Source organism: Carassius gibelio, chromosome B10 (assembly GCF_023724105.1).
Source record: "Carassius gibelio isolate Cgi1373 ecotype wild population from Czech Republic chromosome B10, carGib1.2-hapl.c, whole genome shotgun sequence".
Taxonomy (NCBI): domain Eukaryota; kingdom Metazoa; phylum Chordata; class Actinopteri; order Cypriniformes; family Cyprinidae; genus Carassius; species Carassius gibelio.
The window spans coordinates 19,411,472-19,433,994 of record NC_068405.1 but is presented as its reverse complement, the minus strand read 5'-3'; the positions used below and the strand labels follow the sequence as shown (position 1 = coordinate 19,433,994).

The following is a 22,523-nucleotide window of genomic DNA, read 5'->3' as shown; positions in this document are numbered from 1 at the left end:
CATTTGAAAGCTTACTTTTTCACTCTGGCTTTTGCTCATTTAGAGCTGTGTTAATGGTATGATAGGACATTAATAGTGTCCCTTAGAGTATGAAGTTGTCTGTGGCAAGGTCCTGATTTTGAATGTCTTGATGATTGTGTTATTTTATCTTTTGTACAGCACTGTGGTCAACTTTTGTCGTATTAGTATGTGCTTTATAAATAAATTGAACATAGAACATTAAATGTTAATTTTTTTTTTAGTTTCATCTATTTTCTACTGAACTTAAAAAAATTTCTTTTAACTTTTTTTTTTATTTATTTTATTAAAAAGAAACATAATTACATACTTAAATATAAACAAATTGTTTTGTTGTTGTTTTGCAGAGAGAAGCATGAGGGATACCAGAATTAACAGAGCTGTGGGAGTCTGTAAGAAGATTGTCAGTGTTTTTTCGCACAGCTGGAGAAAAAAATTTATTGTCATTTGTATCGTTATCGCAATAAATACCTGAAATTATCGCCATATCGCCCATCCCTATTGTGTAGCCTACAAAACTAGACTGAGAGACCATTTAAAGGCTTTGCAGGTGTTTTGAGTTAATTAGCTGATTAGAGTGTGGCACCAGGTGTCTTCAATATTGAACCTTTTCACAATATTCAAATTTTCTGAGAGACTGAATTTGGGATTTTCCTGAGTTGTTAGTTATAATCATCAAAATTAAAATAAATAAACATTTGAAATATATCAGTCTGTGTGTAATGAATGAATATAATATACAGGTTTCACTTTTTGAATGGAATTAGTGAAATAAATCAACTTTTGGATTATAATCTAATTATATGACCAGCACCTGTATGTCTGACAAAAAGAGGATGTACTTGACATGCAAAACAATACTTTTTTTCAAATCTTCTTTTTTTTCTTTTTATTACTCAAAAATGATTTTTATTGTATTTTTCTAGTGTTTAAATAAATCACTTTGAAGATGTCTAAGATTCAGTCTATTATTTTTCAATTTCAAAAGTATGCAGTGGTATGTATAATGGCTAAAAAGTTTGTAGCACCCTTACATTTGGTGTCTATTTTGCCTTAAACGGGGTGAGGGGGACTAGACAGTCTCAGAAAAATCTAATCTGGAGGAATCAAATTTTTTACATGGTATCTACTTCAAATCTGAAATATAAACTCATGAGACATGAGACTTTCAACCCATTAAATTTCTGGATTGATTAAGGACTGATTTCATGTATTTGTATATAAAAAAATTCTTCTTTCCAATGATAAATAAATCGTTGTCATGAACTGTTACCAATTTAAGTTAGGTGGGTCATTTTTAGCTGTGAGTCCCAAAATGGGGGAGCAGGTTAACAGGTTTAACAAATAAGTATTATTAAAATATGAATGATAACATTTAAAAAAAAAAAAACATACTGGGGCTCAACTTCAAAGAGAAAGAAGAAAGCCAAACCCCTCTCTTACTCCAAACTCTCTTTTTCTGACTACATCATGTCATGCATAACAAACATCAGTCTCTCCACCACAAAAACATGACAGACATCCCAAGTATCATCTCCAATATATAAACACTGAATAAAAATAAATAAATTACTTCACAAACCGATTCTTGTGAATTATTCACACATCATTAGATTAAACGGCATGTTTCAAAACATCCAAGCGCAGCCAGTTTGTGAATGCTTTCCAGACGTTTAAAGTTGAATCAACCAAGACCAAAGCAGAAAATGTTTAAGATCCTTTGACTCTCTGTTGGCTTTTTTTTCCTTTTCTTCATGAAGAGAAGTCCTCATCTCAAAAGGTGCATGCTAAAAGTGTGTGATTTGCTTGCATCTGGCCCACTTTTGTTAACCTGCTATCAGATGGGGCAGCTTTCAAAGAGAATGATCTGTGGTCTGAAGTTCCTTGGAGATTAATCTGAAACATTATTAAATGCTGCATAAATTGTTAGAGCAAAGCTAAGAGAATGAAAATGAAAAGAGAACGGGTGCCCCAGTGACCTGAGACGGAGAAACACAAACCCCCAGAGGAGCGTTCAGGCTCCAAAAGGCATAATGGCAGAAAAGAGGTTTTAATATGAGAAAAGGATAAAGAAGAAAATTAAACTGTTCTATCTGTCTCTATGGAGTTCCAGACGTATCTCAGTGTGTGCTTTAGGTGTGTGTGTATTTTAGGAGCATGAAGTTGTGTGTATTTGAGGTTGTGTGTTCAATGTAAGTTCATAATAATAATGCTCAGCGGAATCCAACTGCAAACATGTTAGCATCACCATTACAGCAGGCGCCAAGAACTTCTGTTTGGATAACCTGCAGAGAAGCAAACGACTCCCTCTGAAAGTAAGAGAGAGAGAGAGAGAGAGAGAGACAGGCTGGTTGCCAGCCTCCTATTGCATTTGATCAGACATCCACAACACACTGCCAATATGAATGAAACTCATCCAAGCTCATCCTTTCCTTACAGCCTCGGATCAATCCTTCACCACACACCTGACAATATCTACACATGATCCACATGCAGAAGAGAGGATCACAATATTCCAGTATTCTTTTATCTGAGATTAAAGCAGCTTTTCCTTGAGAAAATACTTGAGGCGGTGGTAACACTAAAGCAGAGGGTTTTCTAGGAATCAAAATCATTAATTTTATATATTTCTTTTAAATTGGAAAGATAACACCAAATTCCAGCAGGGAATTCCCAGATATAATCCCTACAGAGGCATCAAGGCCCATACTAGAGCATGCTTTACTTCTTAAAAAGTAAAACACATAAAAAACAAACAAACCAAGAACTAAACAATGACTCAAACAAAGAGAGAGAGGGAGAAGGAAGATTAGCGTGACATGAGATTCTGTAATGAAAAATAAGCTGTACAGTTCTGATTGAAAGGACTAATGGCTTTTATTGATCAACGCCACAGATTTTCTCTCTCATCTCCATTCGTAACTGACATCAGTTTAATTCAACTCAATTAAAACAACCTGCACTCACGATTTCTCTAACACCACTGAACCGGCTCTACCCACCATCTGGCTACATTCCACATCATTACCTCCTCTCCAGTCCAGTGACATCTGACAACAACTGATGATGTGACCATGGAGGACAGAGGTGAGACAGTCAAACCAGCACCAACTCTGAATTCAAGCCGTGACCAATTCCACAGAGTTTGTAACTAAAACACATTCAAGTAAACTAGTTCAAATTATGTAGAGATAAAAAACTGTGACATAACTATCTTGTCACAGCTGATAGGTTCTCTCCTGTATCTGTACCCAATGAACTCAACATTTGGGTAATTCTTCAGGGTAGCAGTTTGCAGCACACTTCAGAAACCCTCCACCTTCCCCAGCTCCACCTGTATAGATCTGCTACAGGGTGATCATGTATGCTATGGGCAATTTTCATGTAATACGTGCAGCAGCAGTATTTCTTACATGCTCACAGCAGCATGTTGTGGATGTACCGACAGTAGCATGTCTCGGTACATCCACAGCAGCAGCGTAGCAGATCTATTCCGCCAAGAACAAATACATTAACACTGTCATGCACATTACTATGCCTATCCCTCCGAGAGTTGTCATGACAAAAACAGATTTATATTTACTAATTAAAGGCCAAACTGTTATCATGTTTTAATGTGAAATGCAATCTCTAAATAATGTTTTTCTAAAGGTTGGCCCCTAAAAAGATCACACACCTTGCTTCAGTACAGCTTTCACGAGGATAAAGCTTTAAGAAACATCTTTAGGTCAAGGGGTTGAACTCATATCTCACTCTCTTCCTACGTCCATCAGGAAGCACTTCAACCCCTCTTCTCATTTCCTGCATCGGCTGTCGGACGGCCATCTGTTCTCTCACACAGACACAGAGGACACATGAAACTCCCACAGCTGTCTGGCCTGATTAAAGTACAGCACAGCATCTGCACACAGAGATCAGATTCATATACACCATTCGTCTGCTCAGCGGCACATCCCTGACTGTTATACTGTGAAATATCAGCTCGTCGAGGAGTCAAAGCAGTGAGCTATCAGATTCTGATGGAATCGGGCCTCCGCTGAGAGAGAAAAGACTCTTCGTCACACTTCCTTGTCACCCCAGAGAAGCGGGGCATTGTGGGACGACTGACATGAACACACCAAATCCATAATTCATGAGTCATGCTGAACAGCCTGGCAAACATGCTGCTCACAGCAACGACAACCCACCACTGAACTGTGTTTCCCGGCGAGAACGCTTCCCCCGTCGGAAGCGAAGCGGGAATTGTGCCGTGCGTCGAGAATGAATGAATATAAGCACAGTTGTTGTAAACTTGAGATCTCTTCCTCTGCAGCTGCTGCCACTGGCTTGTGAAAATCACACTGCTAAATGAAAGTGGACAGAGCGTGACTTACGACTTTTTTCTCTGTTCGTCTTTGCGATTGCACCTTTTTACAGACCTGTGAATGATCAAGAGCATCAATACAAAGAAAAAGACTTTCATCTCCAGACAGACAGAGAGAGAAAGCACGTTGTATCATCAGCGCATGGTAATTGTACAAAGCCTCCCTCTCTTCTCTTTGATTTCCGGCCGCTCTAACAATCTCTTTCTCACACTCTCTGTGTGCTGGAGCTCAGAATCGGAACTTTACCTTCAATACACTTCAGTTATTACGAGCAAAGTCAGGCACTTCCATAAAGGATATGACCAACTCCGGCAACAAACACAGCTGGGGAGACACTAGATGTGAGCTACAAACCAGCGCAGAAATAATCCGCTGAGATCACCATCTCGCTTTCATCCAGATCCTCACCGCTGAGGTCTGATCTCCACCTGACATCTGTAATACGAAGAATATCAAAAGAGAAAAAAAAAAAAAAAAAAGTGTTTTCAGTATCTCATTCTGTGTTGCATCATCACGGACCAGACCTCGGCCTCAGATGACATGCCCACACACCACCAACTTTCATAAACAATTAAATGAATTTTGTACAAATGGAGCACATTTGTGTCAATGAATCAAACTCTGAATCATATCATCAAGTTTAAATTCAGAGACACTATTATAATACTTCTGTCTTCGCTATCTTCACAGGTAGTAACACGAAAAGAGTGCACAAAACCCCTATACCAGCTGAACTCGATGAGCAAATAAAGGTACATATAATATCCTTGAGTTTCCACTCTTCTGAGGATTAGATTCATATCACATTTATCAGCCCCTAAATGTCACAAAAACACAGCAACGAGAACAAGACTGCAGTAAAAACAACCCATCTAAATAAACAACCTAGTCAATCCACTCACTGTATGGTCAATTTCCTGAATGCATTGCACCTCTTCAGTATGGAAAATTGATAGGAAGACAGAAAAGGATCTCCAAAAAGCATCTCTGTAATTTTGTTTAAACACCCAGTTCCGGTGTGAGAAAAGGGCACTGGAGTGTAAACACTCTCGCTGATGGGCCGAAGACTGCCACCACAGCCGACCGCTCTGCAACCATGGCAATTAGGGCTTTTAATAAGATGAGAATATTGCTGATAAGAATCAATTAGAGGCCTTTTAACTGAGGAAGAGCTGAGAGAGTCCCACTCAGCTTAGATCAACACACTCTCAACTCTCACAGGAATCAATCAGGAACAATCAGTTTTCCTAGTTAAAAATATCGAATCACCTCAGAAGCCAATACATCAGGGCTCTCAAACTAGCGGCCCAGAGATATTCCTTAAGTCTGACCAATAAATTAATTTTCACTCATTTAATATTACAATAGACGGTTAAAATACAAATGTAAACACAATTTTCAAAAAGAAAATATAAAAGAACACAAACCTCTCAAAGTGCTGATCAGAGCCAGATGGCACCTAAAGGCAAATCCTCCTGATTAGAGAAAGACCTGTTTTTATCTAGTCCTTCAACTCCATCAAAGGCCAACTTGCATCTTAAGATGGGTTGATTATGTGCAGTTTTTCAGATGTTTTTAGCTGAAGTGCAGAAACAGAACAGGAACAGCCCACCTGAAAAACCTTAATATAAATGTTTTGATCCATTCCAAATTTTTCTTCGATGAGACCTATAAAACAGTGCTGATTCTTAAAAGATAGGGTTGCGAATCTATGCAGATAGTAGTCTTTTGGTAATTATTAATTCAAAGAAGAGTAATTTGTTTCAGGAATCAGGATGCACTGGTCCTGGTCTATGTATGTTTTTGATTCACTTAAAGGAACCGGAGTCATTTGTTCGTGAAGAAAGTCGTTTTATCCTCAATCTATATTTTTACCTAGCTGACCAACTAAATGTTTTCCTATTCTTATAAAAAGGTCACTGTATATATGTCTGAGCTGTGTACACATTTGCAAGCATAGTGTTGTGTTAATGGCGTTTGGATTCAGATATGGTAATTCTGATGAAGGCTGTCAGTAATAACAGCTGCAGGCTGAAAGAAGATGCTGTTAACAGCTCCGGTTTCGCTTTCCTTTCTGCATGCAAACATTAGACTGATGGAGATAATGCCAGGGTATATTTTGCCTACGGTAGTTCACCCGGTCTCATCCTCATTCTCTCCCTGACTCTCATTAAACATACACAAACCAGCCAGTTTACTCAGAAAAAGAAAAGCTTTTTTAGAGTTGTCTGACATGGTTTCCTTTTGTTTCTGATCTCTGAAACAAATTGATTATAGTAAAACAATCACTAAGCATCTGAAAATCCTTCTCTGTGTCTACAGTGTGGAGGAGAGTGCCGTCTGTCTCGCCTCTCCTCTGACTGCTCTTGAAGTGACTTGCTAAAGAGAGGCTGAGGGTTCTTCTTCTGAGAGACAGTGAGTGTTAAATCAAACCCTTTGAGGAATCACAACACCACCCACATAGCAAACAGCTTATCAGAGCAACTCACGGCTACCATTACTGACATGACTGTTACATCCTGATTTAACTCTGCCAGTTACAAGGGTGTGCAGAACACAATGTGAGAATAAACACACCTCACACACACACACACACTATACTTTGCAAACAGAGAGTTTCATGATGACATTCACTGGTCTATGTCTGGTCTAATGTGTTTTGCACAGCTCACAGTCAAACGTTTCTAAATCTTCTACAGATGATGATCTACACTCTTCTGGCATATATGAAACTTCCACCGACCGACAGACAGACAGATAGACAAATATATAGCATAGGCGTGGGTGATATTGAAAAAAACTCACAATTGTTGGTTTTACTATTTTGCAAGTTGTCTGAGCATTACAGCCAAACCAACTTTCATATTATAAAGACAACACCTTTCAAGGTAGCAAAAGAGGAATGGCAGATATTTAAGCCAAAGAGGCCTAAGATATTTTTTGTTTTTATTTTTCAATAAAGAAACACATTTCAGCTACACATAATATACAAATAAAACATACACATTTTCAGATACCATATGTGTATTTAGCAGGAGCATTCAAGAAACTGAATGAATCGCGGAATCCAGTCATAAAAACGGAATTTACAGTTTAACGTGGAATGTCACGGAATTTGCCAAATTTTTTATGAATTAATCAAAAGTAGGTCACACACACAGAGAGCGAGAGAGAGAGAGAGAGAGAGAGAGAGAGAAATTATAAATGAAAGGGGTCATATGATGCGATTTCAATTTTTCCTTTCTATTTGGAGTGTTACAAGCTTGTGGTGCATAAAGAAGATCTGTAAAGTTGCAAAGACTAAAGTCTCAAATCCAAAGAGATATTCTTAATAAAAGTTAAGATTCCCTAAAAAATTCAGATTTTTGTAAGTCACCATCATTGAGATTGCTCTGGTCATTCTCACTTAGCTACCTATAAGTAATGCAGGCCTGAATCCCATTGCACGTTCATATAGACAGTTTTCTAGATGCTACCAAAGCGGTTTTGTGAATAACACTTTTTGAGATCCACACCTGCAACTAAATGTGGCTGTCAATCTCAATAACTGACAGTGTAAATGTGGCCAGAGAGAGAGCGACCAACAACAACAAAAAAAGTCTGAATTCCAGTTCTCTTGGTCCCTGCAGGAGACAGAATCAGATGAGAACATGTGACCTGCTGATGTGTAATTGTTATGAGTGTCTCTCTGCTCAGTCTGTGTGTCTGACCTCTGGCTCAGGTGCACCTGAGGGGACGTTATGTCTGTGAATTGTGCCAATAAAATGGCGTACTGTTGTACCCAGCCCTGTATGACGGGCATCAGGACCCTCTGTTACCCGCTGAGGTCACAAACAGGCCCAGCTCTCATTCCCGGCCATGTGATGATTTCATCCTCGGGCTGAGATGCATCATTCAGTGCCTCTCGGGGAGCAGATGGCAGGATGAGAGGGGAGGGGCCGTTTCCCCAGGAACGAGAGGACCGATCTCTCTCTCCCTCTCCAGAAAGTGAGACTCTTCATCTGCGCTCTGCTTGATGAGCCTTTAAGAGTCTTAAATGGGTTTTTGGCTCTGTGGCTCCACAGGAAGCGGCCCACCTGAGTCCCAAATGACTTTTCTTTTAAATGGCTGCTTTATTATCAGTGCTCAAGTCAAATTTTGACGTGTGGATCATCTTGGGGTTCTTTTCTCACTTTTCTCATTGGCCAAGTTAAGGGTCTCTGAGGAGGACCGATGAAAATCTGACAATGTTCCCTTCTAGAGCTCATTTTCACCCGATCACACACAAAGCAGTGTCTTCGACAGAGCTGGGCCTCTGTTGGTCTAGCACGGCCAGATTTTTGACAATCTGCATAAAGTCTGGTCTAGTTTGCAGCTTGCTCTTGCCAAGAACTGCCTAATTAGACAAGAAACAGCATCTAACCAACATGTCAAAGGACACAGCTCACGTTTCACGCATCTAATATGTGTGCAATGATCTTTGTGGTCAGAATTTATATGTATTTAAACGTATCTAGTGATTATTTCACACAATATACAATTCTGCTTGTGGAAATCTCAACTGAATGTTTTTAAAGCCACAAACCTTAAGTGTTGGCAAACCAAGTGACCATGTGACCAAGATTTTAAGGCAACCAGATTTAATAAACATAGCTATGTCTGAAAGCCAAAGTCACATGAGAGAGAGAGAGGAGAGAGCAGGTGTGTGTAGGTTTTTCCCTTCACAGAACACAAATCTCTCCTCACAGGCTGTCTCTGCAACAGCCTGTGACTCTTTTGATTGACACTTAGCCAAAACAGTTCGGTAATAAGACTATATTTCTCTGATACAAAGACTTTTTCAATATATTTAATGTATGAAATACATTTGGTTTATGTCTTTAAATTCGGTTTGAATTGCATTTATGCATAAGAGACATACTGACCATGCACTTTTATATATCAATGTATTCCTGTTCATCAATATTTTTGGTCAAACTTTCCCCACTTTCTGTGTTTTACCCCTGCCTTGTCTCCAGGCCACTGTGAGAACAGACTGGAAAACAGTATTTTACTGAAGACCAAAAGAGAAGTGGAGCACATTCGATATGTCCTCCCGTACAGGCCAAAGCCCAAATTCAGCAGTGGACAAAAAGGACTGTGGAAACACAAAAGAGCTGGTGCCGAATTTTAATTAGCCACTTAAAGAATGAAAGATTCTGCTCCCAGTTGCCCTTGCCTTCTTAATGACAAGGAACTTTGAGCAGCTTTCCCAGGCACTCCGCCAAAACACTCAGTCTATTCTTTTCTCTCTCTCTATCTGTTCTTTAATTAATCTGCTTTTCTCATTTGTAAGGTTTTGTTCCAGCGGCTTCACTGTTTGTGCTCGGCGAAAGAGAGAATGACTCTTGAACACAAGAGAGAAAACTCAAAAACTCTCTCTCTGCTCTATTGTCACTCATGGCATCCTCTCTGTCAAAACCATCTGTTCCTACAGACAATGGTGTCATGTCTGTGAAAAACGGCCCAATTCAGGGCTTTATTTCATTGGTCGTAAAGCTTAATGTGGCTGGAAGGCTCTCAGATATCTGAGCTATGCAGCGCACCAGAAGTATCCAAGCTAGTACATACTAATGAGCAAGTGTGTTCATTTCATACTGGACATGGTGATCAAAGATTCTTTCAACTAATAATTTTACCCAGAATTGCAGAATGCAAAAAACTGGTTAAAATGGTTCAATAATGACATAAAAATGCCCCATACAATCCTCAGGCTCATGACCAACCACACAACGCACAGGAGGACACAGCAGGTGGATTCACTTCTACTGATAATCGGCATAAACGAGAGCAGAAATCAAAATGCCCTGATCTGCCAGCCTCTCATTATCACTTTAATTAAAGCAGTTTGGAATCTACAGAATTTCCTGTATCGCTAAAGGTCTCTGGGAATGAGGGGAAGGGTCTCCTGGTGTCTGGAATGAATGAAGCAAAGAGCATTTACACAAGGATTCAACACTTTCTTTAAATTCATTTGTTCATGGGTTTAAATGTCAGAATTGTCCAGAGGGCTCTCTTTCACGCTCTCTCTCTCACACACATTCAAAAACACAAATGAAGGCTACTTGTGCATTTTCTCATTTATATTTTAATACTATGTTCAAATTTTTTTTTTCTGTATATTTAAAAAATAATTTTAAAAATGTTTGTCTTCAAATTTATTTATTTTTTTTTTTTATTTAAAACCATATTTTATATTTTATTTAAAATACATGTAAATAAATGTTAATTAAAAATAACAAAAATACTGATTTATTTATTCATTTGTTTATTATTAATCAGTAACATTAAATTGTCTGTTAAAGTCAGCTGACAGTTTCTGACCACTTTGTTCTGTACTTCCTGTCCCTCTGAAGTAACTGCGGCAGCATTCATGCCAACTAGACTGATGATACATCTTTACTCTCTCTGTCTTTCTGTCTGTCTCTTTCCCGGCAAATGTGTTAGCTGTGCCCTTAGTGTGAGTGCAGGGGTCAAATCTTACAGCATAAATCAACACGGTCACTTCAGTCCTTTGTCTCAAAACAAGAGAACACACAGTCCATTCTCTGAGATAATGAATCCTAAATTATTGTTTCTGATGGTGGAGACGGATAAATGCAGGTTGCAAATGACTCATCATCTCACAAAGCTGACACGACTGCAGACAGACCTAAATTATATCAATTAAACATCACCTGACTCTGAATTGGCACTGTTCTCAGACGAGTCTTGTGAAATCTGCAGCTCTCAATGTACTCTCAAGCCCTAAAATGTGCCTCCATTGTTAAAGGCAATATTCAAAGACCCTCCATGCCTATGCTGCCAATTCTCTATTTATATTCCCTATTTTATATATATATATATATATATATATATATATATATGGCAAAACTGTCATAACTGTCATTTATTCCTATTTATTCTGGTGTGTGTGTGTGTGTGTGTGTGTCTGTACAGTGGCCAATTAGAACAGCGCAAACAGCTGTGAATAAACTCACACACAGTTTCACTCTGGAAGACTTTCAATTACACTGGCCAGTGCTCACACAGACACACACACACACACACACACACACACACGCAGTCATCTGGGAGCTCAAACCATGATCCATACTGGAGTGCATCAAACTCTCCTCTCTTATTCCTCTCTCAACACACACATTGTGCAGATTGAGCATAATGGGTGCTCATGTTTTGAGAGATGCTGCCAGTGTGTGTGTGTGTGGAGGCACTAAGGTCAAGCTGGTTAATGAAGCACTCTGTTAGTGCTAACGATGATTACCTCTCCACCTCGCCTAAACATTCATTCCCCATAATCACCACACACACACACACACACACACACACGCTCCAACCTCACAAAAAAAATGGTTCAGGTAAAAGTTTCAGAAACTGAAGACTTGCACCAGTGATCCCCGTGGAGCAGGTCAGTGACATTTCGGAAGGTTCGAGATTTGAGCGGTTAAAGACTTGAGCTACTAATCAAACTGGTCATTTCAACAGAGCAAGGCAGTTTTCCAATATCAGTCTCCTTTAAATATATAATCCTTCTGTCACAGGAACGATTCTGCTGAATCACAGAGGAAGACATCTGTGTCCCCACTTCTTCATCATTTAAAGACGTAGCTGTTCTTTCCTGCTCTGTTAGCTTCTCATCTGCACTCCCTGTTAGTTAATGTAGATCAGCGTCTTTCATCATTCATTGGCTCTGGGTACTGCTGGCAGCGATCAGCAGACTTGTCACTTAAGTGTGTGTACTATGATTGACTCTGGGCACATTTACTGAAGATCAGTAAACACAATCGAGAGAACAGAGCATAACACAATCCGCTCCAAAGGAAAACAACAGTTTATTAATACGGAGCACAGATACCAATCAAGATAGCATTATCATACTGCACACACATGCTAATGTAAAGTAATAAAATTAAAATAAAAAAATATAAAATACAAAAGGTAAAAAAAAAAAAAAGTTTACTGTATATTTATTAACAATAAATATCAATGTATGTAGAGCAAATACTAGCATTGGATGTATCCAAAATGAAGTTGAGTAGATTTATCAAAAAAAAGTTTTCAACAAAAAGACATGAGCATTCTGTCAAATAAAATAAAACATGCTTTCAGAGATGTCTCCAAAATGAGGCATGTTAGATTTAACAAACTTCTAGAGAAGTACCTTTTTCTTCTTAAACATTTCATCCCTTAAAGTATGGCTACATTAGATAGGAACACACAGTTTAAGTGGAGAGGCTGTTCTGTAAAGGTCACACGAGCACTTAGGCAGCAAGAATAGTCAGAAACCATCTCCTTGATTCTCGCTTTTGCCACTGTAACTTCAGGTCGAAGACAATCTAAAGCTTCCCATTTTCTTCACACACCAACACACACACACACACACACACACACACACACACACACACACACATCTACCTACCTGTCCGTGTGATTAACTGTATGACTGATGATTTGATGCACTGAACAGAAAGCTGTAAATTACTCAAAAGATCCATTTGTGTTTGACGTAGACCCTCAGAAGGAGAGAGCAGAGCAAAATAAAGGGTGGAAAAATAATTACTAATAATAGTAAAATGATTTTAAGCATGTTTGAGGAGCCTGTAGTTCATTTTTTACCACTGAACTAAAGACCCAGATTGTATTAACAGCTGTTACAGCACAAAAACCTTGTAAAGAAGCACTAATTAAAGACGTGTTGAATCTTGCCTTCTCTGTCTGTTCAAAAAAAGAAAAGAGCATGATTCTCACATTTTTGACCAATTAAAACCAGTTTTTATATTTTTCAATTAACAAACTGTTAAAAGCACGGAGAATCATCTCTGTGTATACAGAAACTTCTTCTTGGACAGGTGCACATGGACAAGCCGTCTTCTCTGCCACCTGCAGGGATCCGGGTCATTAGAACCACGTGTGTCGAGCAGAAGTCAATAAGCAAAGCACGTGGAAATATACAGGCATAGATCAAGTTTGTTGATTAAAGCCACATACAGAGTCAAATCTCCCTCCTTTAGTTCGCCTCATTTCATTTGTTATTTATGGTGATAACTACAGAAGTCACTAAAGAGAAACTGAAGTAGGGATGGCTTTTTCTGAAATTTCTAACTAAGCCCGTTATATTTATATTTTAAGAGGGTTTGCACAGGGAAATGGACATGAGAGGTGAGAAGAGTCCATTTACAACAGAACCGGAAGGTGATATGAAGAAAAAGTGAACTGTTACTTACATAAAGCAAGTGCAAAATCACATCATCCAAATAATGAATAAAAACAGAAAAACAGCACATCTTAGTGTGGGTTCAGGTTATGAGTAAAGAGAGTTATGAATTCTTTCCTCAGATTGCCTTTAGCTGAGCTGCATTAGAGGGTCAGAGGTCACCACAGACACAGAAATGAAACCTCACCCGCAAAATTCACTATAATTAAAACCTTTCCAGAGTCACAGGGCCACAGACATATTGAAGCTATCTGAAATGTCTCCCTAGGAAGAAGATCCCATGAGAAAGTCTGCAGGTTTTCCATGATTAATTTGATCATAACATTTCAGGTCAGCAAGACTTATAAAAATATAAAAAACAGAATACTCTTATTCACCAAGGATGCATTAAATGACTCAAAATTGACAGTAAAAACATCTATTATGTTATAAAATAGTTTTTTTGTCAATATACAAATGTCAAGCAGCACAACTCTTTTTACCATTGATAATAATAAGAAATGTTTCTTGAGCAAAACAGCATATTAAAATGATTTCTGAAGGATCATGTAATATTGAAGACTAAAAATTCTGCTTTGCCATCACAGGAATAAATGTGACCCTGGACCACTAAACCAGTCATAATTTGCACAGATATATTTGTAGCATTAGCCAAACATTCATTGTATTGGTCAAAAGTATAGATTTTTCTTTTATGGCAAAAATCTTTAGGTTATTAAGTAAAGATCATGTCCCATGAGGATATTTTGTACATTTCCTACAGTAAATATATTAAAACTTAATTTTTAATTAGTAATATCCAATGCAAAGCACTTTATTTAGACAACTTTAAAGGCAATTTTCTCAATATTTAGATTTGTTTTTTTTTTGCACCCACAGATCACACGAATAGTTGTACAAATATTGTCCTATGCTAACATCAATAGGAAGCTTATTTATTCAGCTTTCTGATGATGTATAAATCATTTTGATTAAAATGATTAAGAAAACAGACCCTTATGACTGGTTTTATGGTCCATGTTATACTATCAATTTAAATATTTTAAAATTGTAAATATTTTTCAAAATATTACTGTTTGTACTGTATTTTGATCAAATAAATGCAGCCTTGGTGAGCTTAAGAGACTTCTTTCAAAAACATTTTAAAAAAAAAATCTTACAGACACCAAACTTTTGAAAGAGAGTGTAATTCACAAAAGAAAACTGTGTCATCACACTACCCTCTCGTCATTTCCAGCCCTTTCTTTCTTCTGTGATACACAAAATGAGATGATCAGTAAATTACGACTTCAATTTCAGAGTGATTTTCAAACAAAACTATTGTTTGGCTTCAGAAGAATATGAAGCACAAGTCTTATTGGCTACTTTTATGGACTTGTGTCAATGTGATGTATGTCAAAATTTTGCTATTTGTGTAGCACAGAATAAAACAAAATCATTTTCTTTCTTCTGGAACATCAAGAGTGAGTAAACAAGAGCAGGACTTTCATTTATGGGTGAATTAATTCTTTTAATTTCTCTGTTCACTAGAGACGTTCACATAGCAGGAGACAAATGAAACATGAGGCTACTTAAGGCCAGATACCGTTTTTGAACTGTATGTGTGTGTATGTGAGGTCCTTCTAAGCCCGAATTTTCTGATATTACAAGAAAGAGCTTTGTTTACTCAGGATATTTATGCAAAAAAAAGCTTACACAGACAAACACCAAAGCACACACAAGCGTGTTTGTTCAAGTGTGGCAAATAAGAGGCTTTAGACAAAAATCCTCCTAATCTGGAGCAAGATGTTAATTCATCCACTCTGGTTTAACACTCTCTTTCCAGACACACACACAGGACAGAGGAAGAGGAAAAACAAGGACATAACTCTTTGTCTTTTAAAAGGACAGCCTGTGGGTGGAAGTCGTCTCAGGAGAGGCTCTGAGTTTATGTACCGAAGTACGTGAGCGATCAAACCGTAAAAGGTAGAGGGGAAAAAAATTCTGCGCACTCAGCACATACTCACTTTGAGACACTCACAATGAAGCCAATTAGATTTTCATTCTTGTCAGAGCTGTTCAGACCGCCAGAGTTCATATTCTAAAGACATAAAAACGCTAAACTTTGCAAATTAGAGTTAAGTCATAACTTCGATGAGGCAGAAGTGGATTAGAGCAGGTTAAAAGAATATCATATGTTGCTAAATACACATTAAAATCTATCCACAGCAAAACATCTCTGCTGTCAAACAGAATAATTGTGACTCCAAAACATAAAACTTAGCAAAACAATTTGTCAATGTCACTTCAATGTTGTGACGCTTAAAGGGATAGTCCACTCAAAAAAAAAAACTGTCATTTATTGATCTTCAAGAGGTTCCAAACCTGTTTGACTTTTCCTTCAATATATATATATTTTAAAGAATTCTGGTAACCAAAAAACATTTGGCCCCAGTGTTTCCCATTACTCACTCAGATCCTGGTAGCCCACCACGGTCCAATCTGTCCCACCGCTAGAGTTTCATAATGAACCAAAAATACTTTTACTCTTCTCAAAATAACATAAAATATTTCTAACATTATGTAATCGGTCACACAGATTAAAGGGATAGTTCACCCAAAAATGAAAATTATGTCATTAATGACTCACCCTCATGTCATTCCAAACCCGTGAGACCTCCGTTCATCTTCTGAACACAGTTTAAGATATTTTAGATTTAGTCCAAGAGCTTTCTGTCCCGCCATTGAAACTGTGTGAACTGTATACTGTCCATGTCAAGAAAGGTAATAAAAACATTTTCAAAGTAGTCCATGTGACATCAGAGGGCCAGTTAGAATATTTTGAAGCATCGAAAATACATTTTGGTCCAAAAAATAACAAAAACAACGACTTTATTCAGCATTGTCTTCTCTTGCAGGTCTGTTGTGAGTGCGTTTTAAGTGTAGTGATATCCGGTTCGTGAACGAATCATTCGATTTAACCGGTTCTTCTTGAACCAGTTCACCAAATCAAACTGAATCGTTTGAAACTGTTCACGTCTCAAATAAGCATCAATCCACAAATGACTTAAGCTGTTAACTTTTTTAACGTGGCTGACACTCCCTCTGAGTTAAAACAAACCTTTAGAACAGAGTGTATAACAATACCTAAAGCACAAAAGGCAGATCTTTTTCTTTTCAGAAGCACTGTTAAGAGCACAAGACAATTTATGACTCTTTAACTGCATTGCTCTTTCAGTTGAGGAGCTGCTGTCAATCACCGGTTGGTCATAGCTCTCTGAGATTTCTCCAAAAACACATGGGCCAGACAGATACCTCTGGGTATCACGGGTGCACTGGCCTGTTTCAGGATCAGTATCAGAGCCAGTACAAGATCACCACACATACATACTCCATTTACAGTGTGCTGAAGCCTAAATATCGCACAAACATCTGTTTAATGCTGCAGTTTTGGGTGTATTTCTGTAGTCCCTGTGGACACACAGGCATTCAAGTCATCAGCTCTTCTAAATGTCAGAGAGGGGGACATCATCTCATGGCTGTCTGCAAACCCTGTCACATGAAGAACCAAGAGAATTCAGACTGTCCACAAGAACATCTATCTTATTTTTTAATGTTTTACAAGGAATTCTCTTATGCTCACTAAAGCCTGGCTCACACTACAGGAGTTTTAAAATCATAACCGATTTTGAAATCTGGTTGCACATCACAGACTGCAAGATATCATTAAGATTATCATGCTAGAGGGAGCAACTAACGTGATCTTACGCAGCAGATCACCACCGAATTTTTATTTTATTTTTTATTAAATTTTTGTTTAAACAGAGGCGATTTCACTCCAGTGCTTCTATATCTCCTTACAGTTTTGATGCACTTTTGACACATTATACAGACAGTGGTGTTACTACAAAATGTCAAGAAACAGTTTCCTCTATCTCCACTATCCAACGAAGCCATACGTTGGCTGTTTCGCGGTTTTGCGCATTGGCTGTGAATACTGTCATAAAGCCATCATAATACTGTAATACTGTATCATCATAATTACACAATACTGTAATTATATAGCCATCCTCATCCTGGTTTAAATCATGTTTGATAATAATCGGGGCTGCCCTGATTTGTTTGCGAGCAGATCGGGAGATGTGAGATTCGATCGGTAAACACCTCACATTAGCAGATAATCAGGGTCGGACATCTGGACAGATCGAGGTGCTCGACAAGAGGTTTGCTCCAAATTCTCGGGAGGATGAAATCAGGGCTAAATCGGGCTAAAAACCCTGTAGTGTGAGCCAGGCTTAAGGCTGCATTAAAATAAAAATAAATAATAATAAAAATAAACAGTATGAACTTTTATAACAATTTACAATAACTATTCTCTATTTTAATATATTTTAAAATATAATTTATTATTTTGATGGTAAACTGAATTCTCTGTCTTCAGTGTCACGTAATCCTTCAGAAATTATTCTAATATGCTGATTTGCTGTTTAGGAATTATTTCTTATTTTATCAATGTTGAAAAAAGTTATCCTGTCTTTCACACTTTCAGTTTGTTTTTCTTAATTAGTAAAATGTGTGAGTTGAATCATGTAGACAACAGGTTAAGTAAAAATATTAAAATTCAATAGCTCATAAATATAGCAAAATGCTCCTTTTTATAGTTATTTTTTTAGCTGACTGATGAGCTTATGGACACCGAAAGGTCCATTTATCCATTGCTGAAATTTACGCGTCTTCATGGAGAGAGCAGGTCATGGTTGCTTAGCAATGGCAGATGCCTCAGGAGCGCAAGAGCCCGAAGGCTTTTGGGAAAAAATCAGAAAGCGGTTTTCCACGCATTTTTAGCCGCGATATGTGAACGGCCCCTTAAAGAGCACCAAAACTGTATTTATTGTTTGAATTTTGTTATGAATTTTGAATAATTTTAAAGCTGATACTTTGTAAATTAAAAAGTAAAAAAGCACAAAGCTTTTTGAGATTACTGGACGGCAAGTGCACTTCAAATAATGAAGTTCATGCATTAACAGAACACAGCATGGACAAAGATCTTGTTAAGAAGAAGCCTTATGATTATAAACGAGAACTATTAACGATATTGCCAATATCCACACAGATGACAGCTTTACCTGTTGTAGTTTGTTCAAGTTATGAACAAATAGACTCTGTTTTTCTGCACTTTCTCTTCAAGTCTCCATCATTTCTCTCTCTCGCGCGTTTGTAAGGTGTCTGTCAGCGCTGCTGCGCGGCAGATGAGGACTGTTTAAAACTCTTTTTCCCTGTAAAACTTCAGTGCGCATTCTCTAAATGCGCGAACATAACAAAAGATGTGAATGCAAAACAATCAGGAAAAAGGCATTACATGCAATTTTTTAAGGGATAACATGTAAATATAGGCCTAGTCGCCAGTGGCGACCTCAGAAAAAACTTCACTCGCATTGTAATATTTATGGTCGCAAATGCGACCGTTTTAGTCGCAGTTTGGAGCCCTGCACTCTCACACTTATCAACACTTTCTAATGAAAATAAATGTCTCTTTCTTTTCAAGGGAAGATGTTTACGTATTCGCACTTACTCTAGGCAAATGTATGTCTAACATATACACACACACACTGAAAGCAGATGTGGTATTATATGGGACACGAAATGTGAAGTTATGAAAATGTGCACCTGTAAGTAAATCAGACAGCTGATTTCAGTATGACAAATACAAAAACTCCAAAAGAACGAGGACATCCTTGCACATTCTCATTTATATATATATATATATATATATATATATATATATATATATATATATATATATATATATATATATATATATAAAAATATATATATATTTTTTTTTTTTTTTTTCATACCTTAGACGGTAGACAAAAAAATTCGGAGAAGTGAAATCTGCATTCAGATCCTGTATTTTGGTGGTTTTTAACAGAGTCTGTGAGTCATTTTGTGGTAGCTGGGGCAGTGAACATCTGCTAATGGTCATTAAATCCATTTGGCTGAAGTTATTACGCATTCATGTCACTAAATGAAGCAATACACTCAGACGCCACACAAACGGAAACAGTCATCTGCCTTTTTTTTTTAATTACCGGCCTGCTATTTAGAAAATCTCAGTGCACACTAAACATCTGCCATGACATTAGAAACACATTTCCTGTCTCTGACCCCACCATCGTTGTATCCTCTGAAAACAATTCTCTGTTTCCTCTGAACGGAAGAACACAAGCACCCTGAGGTGGCAGCAGTCTCTCTCTCTCTCTTGCTCTCTCTCGTGTCTGCGGAGGGAGTAATTCTGAGCGATGGCCAGCTGTGTTTCTGTGTGATGTTCTGAGCTGCACTTGAGTGAACTCTCTAGTACACACTTGTGTATGTTTTCTTCTCAGTCCAAGCACACACCTGCTTGAAGTACATCAGTGTTTGTGCTTAATAACGGCTGCTCTGCTTCTATCCCTCCATTACAATAGACAACTAGTATCAAAACCAAAAAGAGCAGACTATTATCAGGACAGACAGAATAGATTTAAAGGGTCTATAGAGAATTCATAGAACCCTGTTATTAGCGACACCTGTGGCTGTGAATTTCACTGCAGCTGAAAACTGTTTTGTGGTGTTCACAGTCAATGCTCACTTCACAAAATGTTAATTAGGCAGGAGTAATGTGGATTAATTGTTGATTTGGACTATTCTGACGGCACCCATTTACTTGCAGAGGTGAGGTGAGCAATTTATGCAATGCTTAATTTTTGAAAATCTAATCCAATTAATAAACAAACTCATGTATATTTTGGATGCTCTGAGCATAAATACATTTTTAGAAATGTTTAATTTGAGTCAAATATTTCTTTAATTTGATGTGAATGAGAGAGAGTAGGGCCCTATAATTTGTGTGATGTGAAAAATGTAGACGGAATTGCAGAATTGGAAATAATGCAAATGTGGACAGAATTGGAAATAATTTTGATTATTAATATTTAATGAAACCATTAAAATGGATTCCAGAACATTAATGGAAAAAATTTAATATTTGTTAGATTTTTTATAAATTTCTAAGTAATATTGTAAGTTTCATGATTTCAATTAATTAGAGAGGCTTTTTGGTTCATAAAGTTTTATTTAACCATTAAAAGAGTCTAGGAAAAATAACAGAATCCATAAAAAATTTAAAAGGGGGAAAAAATGGTATTTGGAAAAAAATAAAATTTAATTTTGGGATTTCATGGGGCCTTAAAAGAGGCTGTAAAGAGCAGAAGTCAAAAATGCTGTTGTTCACAGTTGTCACTTGTTTAGCCGACAAAACACTGAAAACTTCTCTCAGCAGAGTTTTCCCTGAAATCACCACCTGTTTCCTCCTTTCGGTTCTTAACCAACTGCCACAATTACCCAAAACACACACACACACACGCAAAATTAAAAACATACACAAAATCACCCTGAGCACTGAGGCACATAAACCACACACATACAGAGACAACTGAAATTAAATACACACACACACACACACACATGTGATGGCATTTAAGTCAACTAAGAAATTCCCAACATGTCCAGTTGAGACATGTGAATTGCCTGACCGCTGTCTCTCTCTCTAAAGCCTAAAGAACCAGGTTCCCATCTGTGGGAGTCTCAGAGCTGCACAGATACACAGAGATAATGGCAGTGTACAGCCGATGGCCAGTTTATTTAATAAACATACAAATCCACCTGAGAAAGAAAGCCTGAAAGAGAGCCTTTTCACAGGCTGTGGGAAAGGGAGAGAGAGCTGGGAGAAGAGAAAGAGAGGGGCTCTGATTTCAGATGACATTCAATCACACTGATTTGTTTGTGCTCTTAAAATCTTCCATGAGAAGCTAAGAAGAGGAGCCATAAGAAACTAAAAAAGCTTGTCTCATATAATCAAGTCAATCAAGTCCTGCTCAGCCATGATGATTGCAGCCGTCGTGGCGAATATTTACACTCCAATTCATTTTTTTTTTTTTATACAAGCAGACAGGTAATAGTAACAACCAGCAGTATTTCCTTCAGAGTTGAAATTTCCATGACTATGGCAACAAAATCCATATAAATATACAGTCTAACTCCACCCTTATGTCTAACTACAACAATCTAGCCATACCCACAATGCCAAACCCCACCCACTCCAAGCCCAAACTGCACTCATCTCATCCCAGCCACACCCATTTTAGCCCCACCCCCAGGCAGGTGCTGATCAATGTCAGCTACTTGGCTGTAAATGTATGGATATATTACTTCTTTCACTCTGTAAGTTTCAACATCACTGAAAACACAGACAACAGTTTCCTGAATCAACCACACCGCCTTCACACACCTGTGCCCTCATTTCCAGCACTGCACTGTAACGAATACATCCGGAGCAGACACGAGCGAGTCTGTGTTCGCCTAGGCATGGAAATCTGCAGATGTTCATACTGGAATATCAGTAGGGAGTGTTGTCCTGGTCTTACCTTTCCGAACTGTTCAAAATACTGTTTCACATCTTCAACGACTGTGCTTGCTGATAATCCACCCACAAAAATTTTCTTTGTTCTTGTGACCATCTGGTGAGAAAGAGAGAAGAAGAAGAGAGAAAAACATGAGCAAACCAAAACACGTTCAGACCAAGTGGACACCTAGATTACAGACAATGATCTATTCAGATAATGATGTTCATTGGTTTGTTTAAATATGTATAAAAATTTTTAATAAAATTTATATTTATATATATATATATATATATATATATATATATATATATATATATATATATATATATATATATATATATATATATATATAAATAATCTGTAGTGCTGCAACCTAGCTCACGATCTGGTTAAAAAAAATCTCATTAAGATTTATTAAATACCAAGTAATAGATCAAGAATTAGAGAATTTGTATTAACTGATTAACTGATTTACATTAACTGATG

The 22,523-nt window shown here is 37.6% G+C and overlaps 1 protein-coding gene across 1 annotated transcript in view; it reads right to left on the bottom strand.

The window, feature by feature from the left end:
- The window catches only part of msi2a (musashi RNA-binding protein 2a), a 164,978-nt gene that overhangs the window by 81,788 nt on the left and 60,667 nt on the right, over positions 1–22,523 (bottom strand). The window contains exon 6 of the mRNA XM_052567594.1: positions 22,059–22,151. Within this exon, the coding sequence (XP_052423554.1) occupies positions 22,059–22,151 (93 nt within the window). The remainder of the gene's footprint in view (positions 1–22,058; positions 22,152–22,523) is intronic.